The following is a 15,052-nucleotide window of genomic DNA, read 5'->3' as shown; positions in this document are numbered from 1 at the left end:
AATGGAAACAGGAATGGCCTGAAAGAAAGTAAAGAGCTGAAATAAGTAAAATAAAAGATGAAGACTAAATCAAGGGCAATTACCTTAGCAAAGAAAATTACTTGCAGGCTGCAAACTTGTGGACAATTCTCTGGGCTTTTTGACTGGTTTTGGCAAGCCATGTCAGGAGTTTCATGGTGTCACTCAAATACTAGGGATGTACCACACCGGCATCAGAGACATCAAATTTAAAACTACTCTGTGAACTCCCTGACTACAAATCACAACAGGATGGCTGCTGAGAAGTTAACATGTAAGGGAAAGAAAGTTTCTGTGGTGATAAGAAATATGCCATTGCTGCTGACCCCTGCAATCCCTGTGACTTTGCAAACAGACACAGCACCAACTATCAGTGTCTCATACAGTAGACAACGTGGAGTAAAATCTATTCCATAAAGCAGAGGGATCTGGTTGTTTTACAGCTGCGAGAGCACAGCTTGAACTCTAGAATTTACCTGTCCCTGCCTGGACAAATATTTCTCTCCTATAAGTTATTTTCAGTACCAGTGATTTCATGTAGAATATTATAAAAACAATTAGATTTTATTAAGGAACACTATTCCCTGTCAGATAAGTATAATTTGTATGTAATTTATCATTACTTACAGGAAGAACTTCCTCATTTCTGTTTATTACAAAACAGATATGTTTGTTCACATATTGGCAGTGGATGATGCACTTTTCTCATGCAGTCTTTAAACATGAGTTTGCTCAGGAGCACTAGCCAATCCATTTTTCTTTCTTTACTGCTGCAAACATATGCCCAGTTTCATACAGAGCTGTTAATGCTGCACGATAGCCATTCACTTGCTTTGGAGGAGCTAGTAGAGATAGGAGTGTTTGTATGAGCCTGAGGAAGTTATTAAATCCAATAACTTTCATTTACCAAAAGAGTTCTTAAATCAGAATCAGCTTCAGGTAAATGGGTGGCCAGCAGGGTGAGGGAGGTGATTGTGCCTCCCTGCTCTGCCTTTGTGAAGGCCTATCCAGAGTAGGAAGTCCAGGCCTGGGGCCCCCAGTATGGGAAGGATACAGTGCTGTTGGGGTGGGTCCAGAAGAGGCCTATGAAGATCAGAGAGCTGGAGCACCTCTCCTATGAAAATAGCTTGAGGATGCTGGGTTTGCTCAGCTCAGAGAAGAGAAAGTTCCAGTGAGATATCGTCACTGCCTTCCAGTAACTGAAGGGATGCCTGAATGAAAGTCACAGGGATGTTACCCTTAGTGGTCTCAGGGTTGGGGCAGTCCAGAGGCAGTGCAAAGGGAGAAGCTGTAGATGCCTCATCCCTGGAGGTATTCACGGCCAGGTTGGATGGGCAGCATGATCAAGTTGGAGGCAGCCCTGCTCATAACAGCAGATTGGAACTGTATGGGCTCTAAGGTCCCTTCCAACCCAAACTGTTCTGTGATTCTACGATGAAGCAGCTCTTGACCCACAGATGCAACAGGAAGTGACTACAAATTACTGTTGCCCAGGGGTGGAAACGACCTGGTTCATGTCTTGATGGCTAGAATTTGTGCCATGGAAGATATTCTGAAGTAACAGTGAAGGAGAATCCTGTTCTTACACAAGGGATACCACATTTAGCTCTCTGTTACCAGGAAGACAGTGGCATATAGGATTTTGCTTACTAGAGATTCGGTGTAAGTTTGTAGCTGGAAAGTTTTGTCACACTGTAGAAATACTGATCCTCGTGGGTCAGGCTCTGAAGTACTTAGAGAAGTCAGAGAACGGGATAAGATTTTACTGTAGCCTCAGAACAGAAGCTGAACTGTCTCTGTGAGTTATGCTGAGAGCTGACAGAAGTCATATACAGACACGGTGATACGAATTAAGCTGTGTATAGCATCACGACTGAAGTAAGGAGAGAACTCCGAGGTGCTCCTCCGCACGCAGCCGGCAGTTAATCATTAAGCCCCTGCAGACCCGTTCTTTCGTGCCCCCAGCCCCGACTCCCCCGGGAGTTGCCGTCAGGAGGGAGGGGCGCCCTGAACCCGCCGCCTCCCGGGTCACACCTGTTTCTCTCTTCGCCTTTCCTCTCCTCTCGTTCGACTATCCCCGCCACCGCAGCCTCGCACAAGCGGCCCGCACTGCCCTACGCCCGCCCCGTCCCGTTCGGCAGCCCATGGGCGCGGCGGCGAGGCGAGGCAGGTGCCGCTGAGCAGCATGGCCAAGGGGCCCGAGCAAGAGGACGCCTTCCTGCACCTCCCGGCCACGCAGGCGATGTCCGCCACCGCCGGGCCGGAGGAGTGCTACGTGGAGCTGCTGGCGGGCGGCTTGCTGCCCTACGCCGAGGAAGGGCTGGGAGCCGGGAGGGGGCTGACGGAGTTGCCCGCTGCCGTCAAGTCGGGTGAGGACCGCGGGGAGAGCCGCTGGGGAGGGCCCGGCCGTGGGGCAGCGCCGGTTTAACGGGATGCTCGGGGGGACGGTGTGCTGCCGACCTAATGCCGTCCCCGGGCTGCTTCTCTCTTCGCTCCTTCTCGCGCAGAAGTGCCTTTTAACGGCGAGACTCTCTCCTCGGAAGAAGAGGATGCGAATACTCGCGACGGCAAACTGAGAGCTGCGGACAAGAGCCCGTCCCCGAAGAAGAGCATCACGCAGATGATGAAGGACAAGAAGAAGCAGACGCAGCTCACCCTGCAGTGGTAGGGCCGGCTGGACGGGGGGGGTCTCCCAGAGGGCCGCTCCTCCGCCTCGGGGCTGTGCCAGCAACAGGAGCGGCATCGCACCGCTCGTTGGCAGTGGCTGCGTTCGTTGGGTTCCTTGAGCTTATTCCAACTTTTGATAACCCTTGTCTCCCTCAAATTCCTGATGCTTTGAATTAGCGGAGGTTTGCCTGTTAGCAGAAACCTCTATCTGGTTCCTTTGGCACACGGCTGTGAGAGGTGATGGAAGATCAGATTTATTCGGGACAGAAAGCACTGTGGATCAGCTTATTGTACCTGGACGTGTGATCCAGGCATCCAATATGGAAAGAAACTGCGCTTATTTAGCTGGTCATCCTGGCTTAGTAGGAATACTGTACTAATATGTATATAGTCGTTTCTCTGTTATTTTGTTTCAGTAAAATAACATTGTAATGTCTTCTTTGCAGAAACATTAAACCCAAATGTCTTTAAAAAGTTTAGAAACGAGAAATTACCTAAGAATTACATTAGCTTTTATTACTCTAAATGGGAACAACAGTTACATTTTCATTGTTTCTCGCTGTACTTTTTGCATTAAATTCTACCACTCACAGACGCCCTAACTCTGTTTTAGTTTGGTAAAAACTAAACCAAAGTGGAGCTCAAATTCTGTAGGCTTTATCTGCTACAGGTCTTTCTTAAAGTACTCTGGAAGTTAGTGAGCAGTACTGTTGAATTAAATGGGAGCATAGTTACCAGACACAGGCTGTAAATCTAGAGTTTTCCTTATAACCGAAAAGCAAGAATAATGTGAATATCTCAGTTTCTTACTTTAGTTTACATCTGACTTAGAGCAGACAGTAAACTGTAAGGATTTGAGTCTGAGGACTTGTAAATTATTCCATGTGCAGTATTTACTGCTAAGGTATTTTCTTACACATTTGTGTAGTTTAGAAAACAAATTTATTGCAGATAATTCCAGGAGTAGCAAATGATTGATGCTGACAAAGAAAAGAAACAATCAGGAGTGGACCACCTTGCTGTTACCAGTAGTTCAGCTAAAGAGAAGACAAATAGCTTTTGCTTGTTTTTAAATTAGACTTTGTTGACCACTATCAGGCGCACGTATCTTACAAACAGATGCACAGAAATGTGTACTCTTCAGAAAATGTCAGATCTTTGATTTTTACCATGGTTTGGTCAAGAAACAGCTTCAGATCCCACATGGAAATTGAAAATCCAAAGTAGGAAGAAAAAGAGAGACTTAACTACGGGTGTTAAACGTACACTGGGGCAGATGATGCAAGATGAAGTCCCTGCTCTGTTCAGAAGTCAGACTTAAACCCAGGTCTTTCACTGCGTAATTGGTGCTCATCTTTTCAGAGCAAGGTTGGTTCTTAGGTGGTAGTCATTGAAATAAAAATCATTTAAATCAAATTGCATTGAAGAAGACTCATTAGGAAAAAGGGTCCTGGCTTCAGGTGTTCCATATTCTGCAGCTGCCTTAAGCATAGTCAGTTTCAATAAGTGTAGTCAATTTCTGGTGTCTGTGTTATTCAGTAGAAACTCTTCTATGTGCCATTGTAGAAATCTTCAGTAAAATGGAAAAAAAACTTAAAAAGAGGGCAGTGTCAGAAAAAGGGAAGGGAAATAAAATGGGGAAACGCGCTGTGTTGCTTCTTACCCTGGCAGTTTCTTTCTCCGTACAGGCTGGAAGAAAACTACATTGTCTGTGAGGGAGTTTGCTTACCAAGATGCATCCTTTATGCACATTATTTAGACTTCTGCAGAAAAGAGAAGCTGGAACCTGCCTGTGCTGCAACTTTTGGGAAGGTAAAGAGTAAATATCTTCATCATTTGTTAGGCCAGTTCTTTGATAGACTTAGAGACTGGTACACGTGTTAAAATGTCTAATGAATTCATCGGTTTCTTTCTGTTGTTAATGCACATAATCAAACTAATTAAGTGATTAAATATGAAAAGATTTTATGACAGCAGCTTTAGGAGAATTATGAGGAACTCCAGCTTCTTTTTCTTTGTTTTATTTTCTCTCCAACTGTTTTCTTATTTTTTTCTTTTTAACAATGACATTAATGTGGTTCTTTCCATTAAAATAATAATAATAAAAGACATAGAAGGCACTTTTAATTATACTAAAGTGCTAAGTGAGAAGTGATATGAGAAGGGGAATAAAGTTAATAATACAAAGAGCTCCTGAATGGGAATAAAAAGAAGTTGATTTAGCCCCTTTTCTGCCTTTCCCTACAATTAATCCTGAAATCATTTTAATGAAAGAGAGATGGGAGCTTTCCTAATTAAACTCTGAGTAGCTGGTGAAAGAGGAAACCAAAAATGCTGATCTCTTCATTGTTCTTAGATAGCAAAATGCATCAATTTAATTAAATAATAATAATGGATTTCAAATCCAGTTCATAAAATTACTTACTAATTTTTTCATCCCAAATAAGATACACTTTCTCAGTGTATATCTAATTTTCATTACATGGTTCCAGCATAAATGAGGAAGACATCAGCTTTCCATTTAAACTTTATTTTGACAGAGGTCTATTAGCTGTGTCTACTACTTCTACTTCTATTACTGAGTTTTGTTCTCAATAAGCATTGTTCTTTATGGGAAGATTGGGATGATTTTATGGCAGTAATCTGAATCTCAGGAGTCCAGTGTCAGAATGTTTTTCTTGATTTGATTTAAATCACATTATGTGCCTAATGTAAACTTTCATACTGTTTCAGTGAGCATAAATATGTTTAAGACTGTGCAGCCTTTTGATAGTGGAGGGCATAGAAATACCTGCAAGGCAAGGAAATATTTTTTTCCTTAGCTTTCTGGTCAGTTTTGAAATCAAAGTTTGATTTATTTATTTTTTTCTTTTTAATAAAATAATCAGTTTATCTCTAGCTGTATGACTTTGAAAATTGAATGGCTAGCAGCCAAATCTTTCCCTTGGTTATGTTTAGATCTCTGAAGCTAAAGATACAGATTCAGATCCCCTAGGGATCTGAATGGGGCAGGATCATGGGGAAAAGACTTTGCATTGTAGAAGTAAAAATGGAAAGGAAGTCCAGAAAAGGAACTTGGGAAGAGTGGAGGTACACAAAGAGATGGACAATGTTGGAAGGACCTCTGCAGTATACAATATGCTTAATTGCTTATGTTTTGTCTTATTTGTGGCACATACTTATTTACAGACTACATTAGGCTGTTCATTTGTCCTCCAGTTTCTTCCATGAGAAAAATGCCTAAGAAAGTATGCCGCTGTTAGACATTAACACAATTCTTTTCTCTTTAGACCATTCGCCAGAAATTCCCTCTCCTTACCACAAGGCGGCTTGGAACAAGAGGCCATTCCAAGTAAGGCGCAGTTATTTGTGTATCCGCTTACCGCATACATTCTAGGAATCAAATGTATTTCCATGCCTTTCTAATGAGTACTAATTGCTAGGAGGGGTTATTCGGATGGAAAGCTCTAAGTGATAATCTGTGATGTACATGATGAAACTGAAGTAGCATTTAAGTAAAAACATTACAGCAGGCATAATTTCTAAAAGTAAACTGATTAATCTTCTAAAGCACAATTATTTTTGTAGAGTCATACGCTTCTTGAGGACATACATCACAATGTTATGTATGTGTGTATAAAACATTTTATAACATATATCATTGTTACAGCTGCTCACCTCGCTATAAACAATGTGCAATTTAACTGTGATTTCATTTGCCTATTGTAAACCTGACTACTTTCAAACTGTTCTATCCATAACAATACTGATTAATTTAAAGGCTCTAAAAAAAAAGCATTGTCTTAAATTTAGAAGAAAGTATATATCTGGATAATTTTTAAAAGCTCTGATAAGTACACAGCCTGTTGCATGGTCATTTCATATATGATATATCCATTTGAATTGTACATTTCAACTGCACAATGTTAAAATGTGGAAACAAATTGCAGACAGTTATGTATTATTACTTGTGGTGAAAAGTTTTGTTTGCTCTGGTTCTGGCACTGAATTTTTAGTTGCGATATAGTGAGTGTAAAGCAGTGGTGAACAGTGTAACAACATCCCTTACCTCCACTCTTTCCTCTATGTCCTCATGCCAAGATTGCTGAGGATGAACTGATGAATTGTCCCTGGTCTGATTCTTTTTTTAAACTTTTAGTATGGAATGCTCCCTTTCTGAGTATTTGAAAATGTACTGGTATAAGCAATGTAGAGGATCAATGATCTGCAGATGCTGTATGGACAGTTTTTAAGGAGTTTCACATTTAGAAAAGCCATGTATAGGGAAGAATAGAGATTTCATGCATTTTCTGTTGTGCCAAATTTCAGCTACGGTTACAGGCACAAGATGCTACAGATTTGGTCAGCTTTGCAGATGGACATTTGCTGTTGTGTTTAAATTTTTGAGGGGTATGGCATTCATAAGCTGTGCAGAAATATTTGACAACCTTCCGATTCATGAATTCTTCTGTTAAGTCTTAATCATGTTCACAAGCCAGCATATTTAAAGATATACTTTCAAGTTTTAACAAATGAGAGAATGCAAAGGCAAAATACTGCAAAGACTCTAATTATATTTTTGATCTGATATATCTAATAAATTCATAAACAAGATCCAAACTTCCAAAACATGTCATATATCTAAGTAATTAAAGCATAGTATGTTAGCATCCACTAAGTAAAGAGGTATGTTTCAAATCTTGTTTTTTACATGGGAATCTAACTATAGACTTAATTGCGTCTCTATAACTCTTTTTACTGAGACATTTATCTGTGCTAGTACAGATATACTTCATACATAACATTTCTTCAGCAGATCCAATAGCCCTACTGACCTTGATGGTATTATGTGCCTTATTTTCATATGGATTAACTGTTCTTGGGCAATTTCCTCAAAGGAGGATGAGGCATCAGCAGGTTTTGTTTGAACATCTGGCGTATTTTTCTCCTTTTTTTTTTTTTTTTTTTTTTTTTTTCCACTGGAGGTTTCCTCTAGCAATTAAATTCCGTATTTTAAGCATGGTAGTGGAAGTGACTTGTTTTGTTTTGTTTGCTGTTTTCATTCTCAATTTTGTTGTTGTTGTTATTGGATATAACATTAGAAGAGCAGTAATAGCACTAGCTATTTCTGGCTGTTGTTTGGTGGTGTGATATTGCCTGGAAAGCGGTTGTTGCTCCAGAGCATGGAAATGCTCTCTAGTGGCATTATTCTTGTATTACAAAGAAAAGTAAACTCCCTAGGTAGCCCTGCACCTACCCTGTATGCACACATGGTAACAGTTTGATAGAGCCTGGCTGTGGTCAGAAGAAAGCAAAGAAAATCAGTTCTCTCTTCTATCAACTTGAAGGTGACAAAAATTTTCTCCTACACCATACTCAAACTGGATATTAGAAAACACTGCTGTTCTATGATGTGAGGCAGGGGTGCTGCTCTAAGGTGTGAGATATACAGACAAATGTTGGTTTATCCTCAGATTCTGAGCAGCATTTGTTATCTGAGGTTCCAGGGTGGCCTTAAAAGTGGTTCTAATAAATTCAATAGCTTGGGTCCTCAGTCAGAACATCCCTCTCTCTGCTTATATCCAACAGTATATTTGTACAAAAAATGTAAATACTAAAATACTCATTTAAGCATTTGACCAAAAAAGTACAACATATTGGGCAGAGTTTTGTCAGCAGTGTTTGTGTTATCTCTGATGCCCATGCTGATCAGTCCAGGTTGCTAAACAGCAGAGGCAATTTCTATATTCCATCTGACTGAAAGATGGCACAGCACCACAAATAAATAAATGTTGCAAACTCTTTTCTGAGAATACCATTTCTTAAGCAACGGTTGTTTGTAGAACAGGTTCTGAACCCTTCTTTTTGCACAGGCAGTTTTGAATATACTGTGGCCACTAGTAGAATTTAGTTTTGGTCTTCATTGTACATGAGTTATGAGGAGCAGTTATTCAGGAAAATACACACAGTAGGCTGCTGAGCTCAAGTTACAATTTAATTTCTACGTAGACTTTGACCAACATTGAATCTTAGCTTTTATCCATCATGTCTGAAAACTATTATCTTATTTATTAGGAGTGATTTAGTGGGTTAATAAAACTGATATGGCAGCTGGCCCCATGATAACAAGTTATTGCAAGTCCCTGAGCAGCTTAAGCCTATCATTTCCTTATCAGCTATCATTTGTGTCAGTGTATGCTAAAATCAGGGCTACTACTTGCATAGGAACATATGTTACAATAAGCCACTGAAATTAAGAGAAAAGCAGTTCAGTTTGTTTTTCAATAGATCAGTTACAAAAATCAAAAGTAGGTTTCTTATGCCGGCTGATTTCATGTTATGAATTATATGATAGAAATAAAACAGTAGAACACAAGTATAAGGAGACAGAAAGAGGGTACTTGAAGTTGTAGGGTAAAGATTTTTTATATTACTATCAAAAACAAGTCAAAAAAAATAAAAAGAAAAAAAAAAGATATTCAAATAATCACTTTGGGCTGCAAGAGAATAAAAATCTATCTATGAAGCATGCCAGACAGAACTTGAAAAGCACAGATTGTATTTTTATTGCTTCTGTGCCATGACTAGAAGGCTGTACTATTTTACAGTTATTACAGTTATTTTACAGTATTTTTTAGTTAACATTAAAGGAAATTAGAAAGATAGTTGCTCTGCTTTTAGGGCACACTGAATAAGTACCAAAAGCTTCTATTCTTCATGAAATAAAATGTCACACCTGAAATTCTGATATCCTGGGGCATTCCAGAACAGTAACAAATGTTTCACCTGCTGTTACAAACCCGGGAATCCAAATCACGCAACAGTCCCTGCTTCTAGCCCCAAATCTGTTAATACTAAGTTACATATTGAATAATCTAGATCTTGATTCTCAACTTATGAAGAAATCTTGCTTTTCTTTGGCTTCTGATTTAACAAGAGGGAGTTCCAAATTTGTGGAGCAAGTGTGAAGTTTTATTTTTAGAATTTAAAGAATGGCACATAATCAAAACTGAGAGGTTTGGGATGTCAGAATGGATGCAGAGAAATGTTTGCTTGTATGGCCAACGCCAAGCACACTGTTGTGTCTATAACATTTTTAAAGAAGTAATCAGAGCTCTGTTCAGGTTTTCACCCTGTGCAATGCACAAACTTTGTAATGTCAAGTTAAGTACACACTGTTCTTTCACAGGATCCATACATATGCATTTTCAAAACTACTTAAGTCACATAAAAAATAACTTCACCTTCATGAAAGAGAAAAAAATGTTCATGCCTTTAGCATTTTTGTCAGAAGCCTTTCAAATATTAGGCATTTTCTGATATGGGTGTTTGGCCCAAGTCCATCTGTTTAATGGCCCTAAAGCAAAAGTAATATCTGAAAAGCTTCAGGACTTTAATTCACAATACAGATGATGCACTAATGGATCTGAAACTGAGGACAACTGTCCAGCATTTTGGCATTTAATGAAAGGTCATATTTAGTGTAAGGCATTCTAAACCATCTTGAGGTGTTCCTCTGATTTAGTTACTCAGCTTTGACTTTACTCAGTAAAAAGGGAACTGTAGTAAGCATATATCATTATGTCCGATCTTCTGACAATTAAAAGATATTTTAAAATGCTCTGTTCATCACATAACCATCCCAAGAGAAATGTTTTTTTTTCAGGGAAAGTTAATCTGTAGTAAATAAATAGTTGAGAGACATTTGGCCTTCTTAAGGGTTTTGCCACTGTGATCTATCAGTAGTACATAGATTCATCAATTTCTGACAAACAGTAAAAGCCATGATACTTAACAGCAGCCACCTTTTTTGCCACAGTTGTTTAGCTATGAAATTCTGGATGCACCCAATGAAAACAGAAATGAGTATGTCAGCTAAGACCTTCAGAGCTAAGCAAACTTATCACCAACAAACTGTTTCTTACTATATTTTGTATCTGATGTCTTTAGTCATATTTATAAAGAATAAAGCATTTCAGCTTTTTGTTCTTATCTACAGCTACCCCATGCAAAAACAAACTGTAGAATAGTAATTTTTATTATTATTATTTTTAATAAACATCATCAGGAATAGCAGAAATGAGCTGAAAATCTTCATATAGTCTATGAACTACTAGCTGGAGAGTATTACCGTGTCCAAGTCTGGGGACCCCAGTACAGGAAGAATGAGGAGGTGTTGGAGTAGATCCGGAAGAGGGCCACAAAGATGATCAGGTAGTTGGAGTATCTCTCCTATGAAAATAGTCTGAAGGAGTTGGGCTTGTTTAGCTTAGAAATGTGAAAGCACTGTGGATACCTCATTGCAGGGAGTACTTAAAGGGAGCTTACAGGCCAGAGGGAGACAGAATTTTTAACTGGTATGATAGTGATAGGGCAAGGGGAAATGGCTCTAAACTAAAAGAGGGGAGATATAGGTTAGATGTTAGGAAGAAAGTCTTTACTCAAAGGATGGTAAGGCACTGGCATAGGCTGTCCAGATAAACTGTGGATGCCCTGTGCCCTGGAGTATTCTAGGCCAGAATGGATGAGGTCAGGGGCATCCTGATCAAGTGGGCGGCAGTCCTGCCCACTGGCATGGGCTCATAACTAGATGATCTTTAAGATCCCTTCCAACTTAAGCCATTCTATGATTGTATTTTAAGACTGAAGTTTTTGAGAAGTTTTTGAGATGTTTTAGTGAAATCAGTGCAATGTGGATTTTTTCTATGGCCAAATCTTGCTCTTGCACTCTGCTCAGGAAGGTCACTTCTTCTGTAGCAACATCAGTGGAAAACAGTATCTTATGCATAACCAGATTTCTTAGCACCAGCTCTTAATGTTAAGGTGTTTTGCTCAGAGCAGCAGGGAAGATACAGTAAAAGTTTCTTTCTTCCAGTTCTGTTCTGGGGGCAATCATTTTCAGGAGAGCAGTTTGGGAGGGGAATGGAGATGTTATCTCCTTAAGCAGCTAAAGCAGAGTTAGTCAGCCTACAACTTGAGAGATGAATGAATGAATGAATAATGCATTAGCATTGCTTCTTGCACATGGATGAAAACTAATTTATAGGGAAGAAATGCAGTAGGGAGTTACTTTTACCTGAAAAGCGTTCTGTGAAATCTCCTAGATATAACAGTAGTATACCTGAATAATTACCCCTGGTGGATCAAACCTTTGCAACAAGCTGGAATTAAAATGAAAGACAATGAACATTAAGAAAAAGAGATGCAACGGGTTTCTGGTAGATATATTCCTCCAAGTAACATGATTGTAAAAGAGAAATTGTTTTAAATTCAGAGAAAATGTTAGCTTTGAATTTTGGATCAAATCATGGCGACTCTATTTTCTATGAGATCAGATTATCTTTTTCCATGACAGTGAAAGAAATTAGTAAAAACTGTAAAGGAAAGCTTTCATATAGCACTGAATTTGACAGTTTACTTTATCTGACATGTCACACAGAAATAAAAATACTCTTTTTTTTTTTTTTTTTCCCCTCCCACAGGTATCACTATTATGGAATTGGCATTAAAGAAAGCAGTGCGTACTACCACTCCGTTTATTCTGGCAAAGGCTTAACCAGGTACAGTAGCATACACCTGAGATATAAAGCCTCTGACCCTGCTTTAGAAAGACGGTCAGTGGAGGTGCAACTTAAAACTTCCCTAACAAAAGTATTTGTAGGACACTAATTACTGTTGATACCAGAATTAATATTGCTGTAACTGTCAATATCTGACATTCAAAGATTTAGGTACCAGTTTGCTCCCTAGAGACATAGATTTTTGTTTTTATAGCTTGATTTGGATCTTTTACTCATATCTACCAGTATGACTTCATCATAGTCAGCACAGAGCTGCATCAATTTATTCCATAAGAGGATTTTTTAGTATACAACAGCAAAACACATTTTCCAGAATACTTGTCTCATTTTGTTTGCTTGTGTATCATCCTGTGATTTCTTTCCCCAGGACAGCTTCCCATTATGAAACGTCTGGAGAATGGTGTGAAGCTGGCACCTGTGGGTAGGAGGGAGGAGGGGTTAGTGTAGATTAATATTTACAAGTCCTTTAACTGGCTAATATCAGTTTAAACCTAACCCAGGAAGCTCTAATTATATTTATTTAAGGGACAGCTAGCAGGATCAATATGTTACGATAGCTGCCTGTTGGTTTGCCAAAGATTAATAGTTAGTAAAACAAATGTCTGTGTTCACATACAGCTTGAATGACGGCTTTCATTGTCTATAGCAGTGTGCCCGTGTAAGTGGGAACTACGAGAAAGGAAAAGAGTAAATGAGCTTATAATCGCACACAGAAAATTCAGCTGCTGTCAGATTCAGGCTATATCCAAAGAGCCTTCTTCCAAACAACAAAACAAGTGTAAAAAATGAGGGTAATGTCACCAGTAATGTTGGAAAGGAGAGTTCTATCTACTGAAGGCCTTAAGGTGTAATAGAATGGAATATGCTATTTCCTTACCCATTATTTATCCAAAGCTATGGAGGTGTTGCTAGATAATTTTTTTCACAATTTAGCATTATCTTGAGCAAACTGCTCATTGAATTGACAAAAATCAGTTCTTTTCACTTAAAGGAATATAGTTATTCTTAAACCTCAAGTCAGGGTCAGCAAATGCCCTTTTTGTTGAAAACAAAAAGCTTGTGAGTACTTAATGCTTCTGAAAAACATTTTTTCATATGATCGAGATAGCTGTGCATTTTTGAAAATCCAGTACTCTACATGTCAGAATCTTTAGGCCAATTATGCCAAATACACCAAGAGAATCCAAAGTGTTGACGAGTAACTCTAGGTATCCCTATCTTGAATAAGAAATGTGAGAAAAGGGACTAGACTCTGCTTATCAGCTGCTTAGGAACTTTTTATTTGTGTCTGGACTTGTACTCTCATGTTGGAGCCATTGAATTTTCAGGGTTCAGCAGTCACTAGCTGATTTAGAACAGAAGCTCAAATGCTGACTTTGCATAGTCAGGGCTATCATTGTGTTTGGATATGGCTGTGTGACAGTGACGCAGTAGTCTGGGGTTAATAGCAGACTTGTAGGGGAGAAAACTCAGGCAGTGTGGGATGACAAGACAGAGAATGAATATCCCAGTTGCTGGCTGCTAAATATAATGATCCATCTTTAACCTTTGCTCAATCACTGTTCTAGAAGTGAGCCATAAATTTTTTTTCCTGGATCAATCTCAGAGCAGAAATAGGCAGTGAAAATATACGATTTGATGATATCAGATCACACTATTCCAACACAAACAAAAGCATGTGTAAGTCCTTACCACAACACATGTTAAGTAGATGGCAGCTTGTGAAATGATTAAAAGGGGCCTTGGTTTAGCTACCTAAATATAGGCCTGCACTTCCATTTCAATGTAATTGACATTTGAGAGTTAATATCCTGGTAATCAAGCTGACTACAGTAGTCCTTAAATGTAGGATTGTTGATGACTGGACCTGTTAATTTCACTATAAATTTGACCTCCTAGTTCATTTAAATATCAAACTTTGCACCACAAAAGGAGAGCAACTGACACTAAAGTTACTGATATACACAGCATTTTGAGAAGGAGAGCTTTAGTTGGTGATTAAGGCTCTGGAGGAGCAATACTATCAGATGCTGCTTAGTATTTTTGCTGTACATCCTGTGTATGTTATACTATGAATATGGAAATTAACAGTCCATAACAAAAACATTTAGCTATGAAGCTAATCAGCAACTCATTGTAGTCAACTGAGAATTATGCCTTCATTCATGCTCTTCTATCAGCAGACCCAGAAATTCTGTGGGTAACATAATGAATCATCACATGTTGGAAATTGAAAGACTATGAATTCCACCTGCCCAGGCCAGTCACAGTCTCTGGTTTTCAGTCCTGCCAGCAAAGCATCTCAACAATATGGAATGACCACATTGCTGCTAATAATTATAAGACATTGTGTTGCCCACAGTATCTTATCAGCTGGCAGAAGAGGAAGTAACAGTGATCAAACAAGCAGTGCTATCTTGCTCGTTTATCATTATACTGATCCTTTAGAGTCTCTATACTTACACATTCTCTAGTGAAGTAGCTATAATTTAAAAGGTGTGTTTTCTAATGTCTGCCTCTTAGTCCATTGAATTCATCGGGAATCTCTGGAATGGACTATTAAAAGCACAGTCACCATACTGCAAAGTATTTTTGATAGTTACAAAATATTTCATCTTAGAAATGCATTTTGCTTGTATCAAAGTAGTGCTGTGGTAAAAGAGAGTGAGAGATTACTATGTTTCTTTGTTTTCCTGGGAAGTATAAATTCTAGATACTTTTTTTTTTTCTACTCTGACTTAACTCAGCAGCATCCAAAATAAATAAATAAATAAATAAAAAATTGA

The 15,052-nt window shown here is 38.9% G+C and overlaps 1 protein-coding gene across 2 annotated transcripts in view; it reads left to right on the top strand.

The window, feature by feature from the left end:
* The first annotated feature begins 611 nt into the window (after window positions 1-611).
* The window catches only part of RFX6 (regulatory factor X6), a 37,250-nt gene continuing 22,809 nt past the window's right edge, over window positions 612-15,052 (top strand). Inside the window, exons 1-5 of one of the 2 annotated variants that reach the window (XM_015858800.2) lie at window positions 612-2,387; window positions 2,526-2,682; window positions 4,374-4,497; window positions 5,976-6,037; window positions 12,168-12,245. In XM_015858800.2, coding sequence (XP_015714286.1) covers window positions 2,204-2,387; window positions 2,526-2,682; window positions 4,374-4,497; window positions 5,976-6,037; window positions 12,168-12,245 — 605 coding nt within the window. In that variant the 5' untranslated portion in view covers window positions 612-2,203. Of the gene's footprint in view, window positions 2,388-2,525; window positions 2,683-4,373; window positions 4,498-5,975; window positions 6,038-10,782; window positions 10,900-12,167; window positions 12,246-15,052 lie in introns of those variants that run through there. The other variant, XM_015858801.2, reaches the window with a different exon arrangement.

The sequence above is a fragment of the Coturnix japonica genome, chromosome 3 (genome assembly GCF_001577835.2).
Source record: "Coturnix japonica isolate 7356 chromosome 3, Coturnix japonica 2.1, whole genome shotgun sequence".
Taxonomy (NCBI): domain Eukaryota; kingdom Metazoa; phylum Chordata; class Aves; order Galliformes; family Phasianidae; genus Coturnix; species Coturnix japonica.
This window is presented reverse-complemented; position numbering and strand designations above follow the sequence as displayed.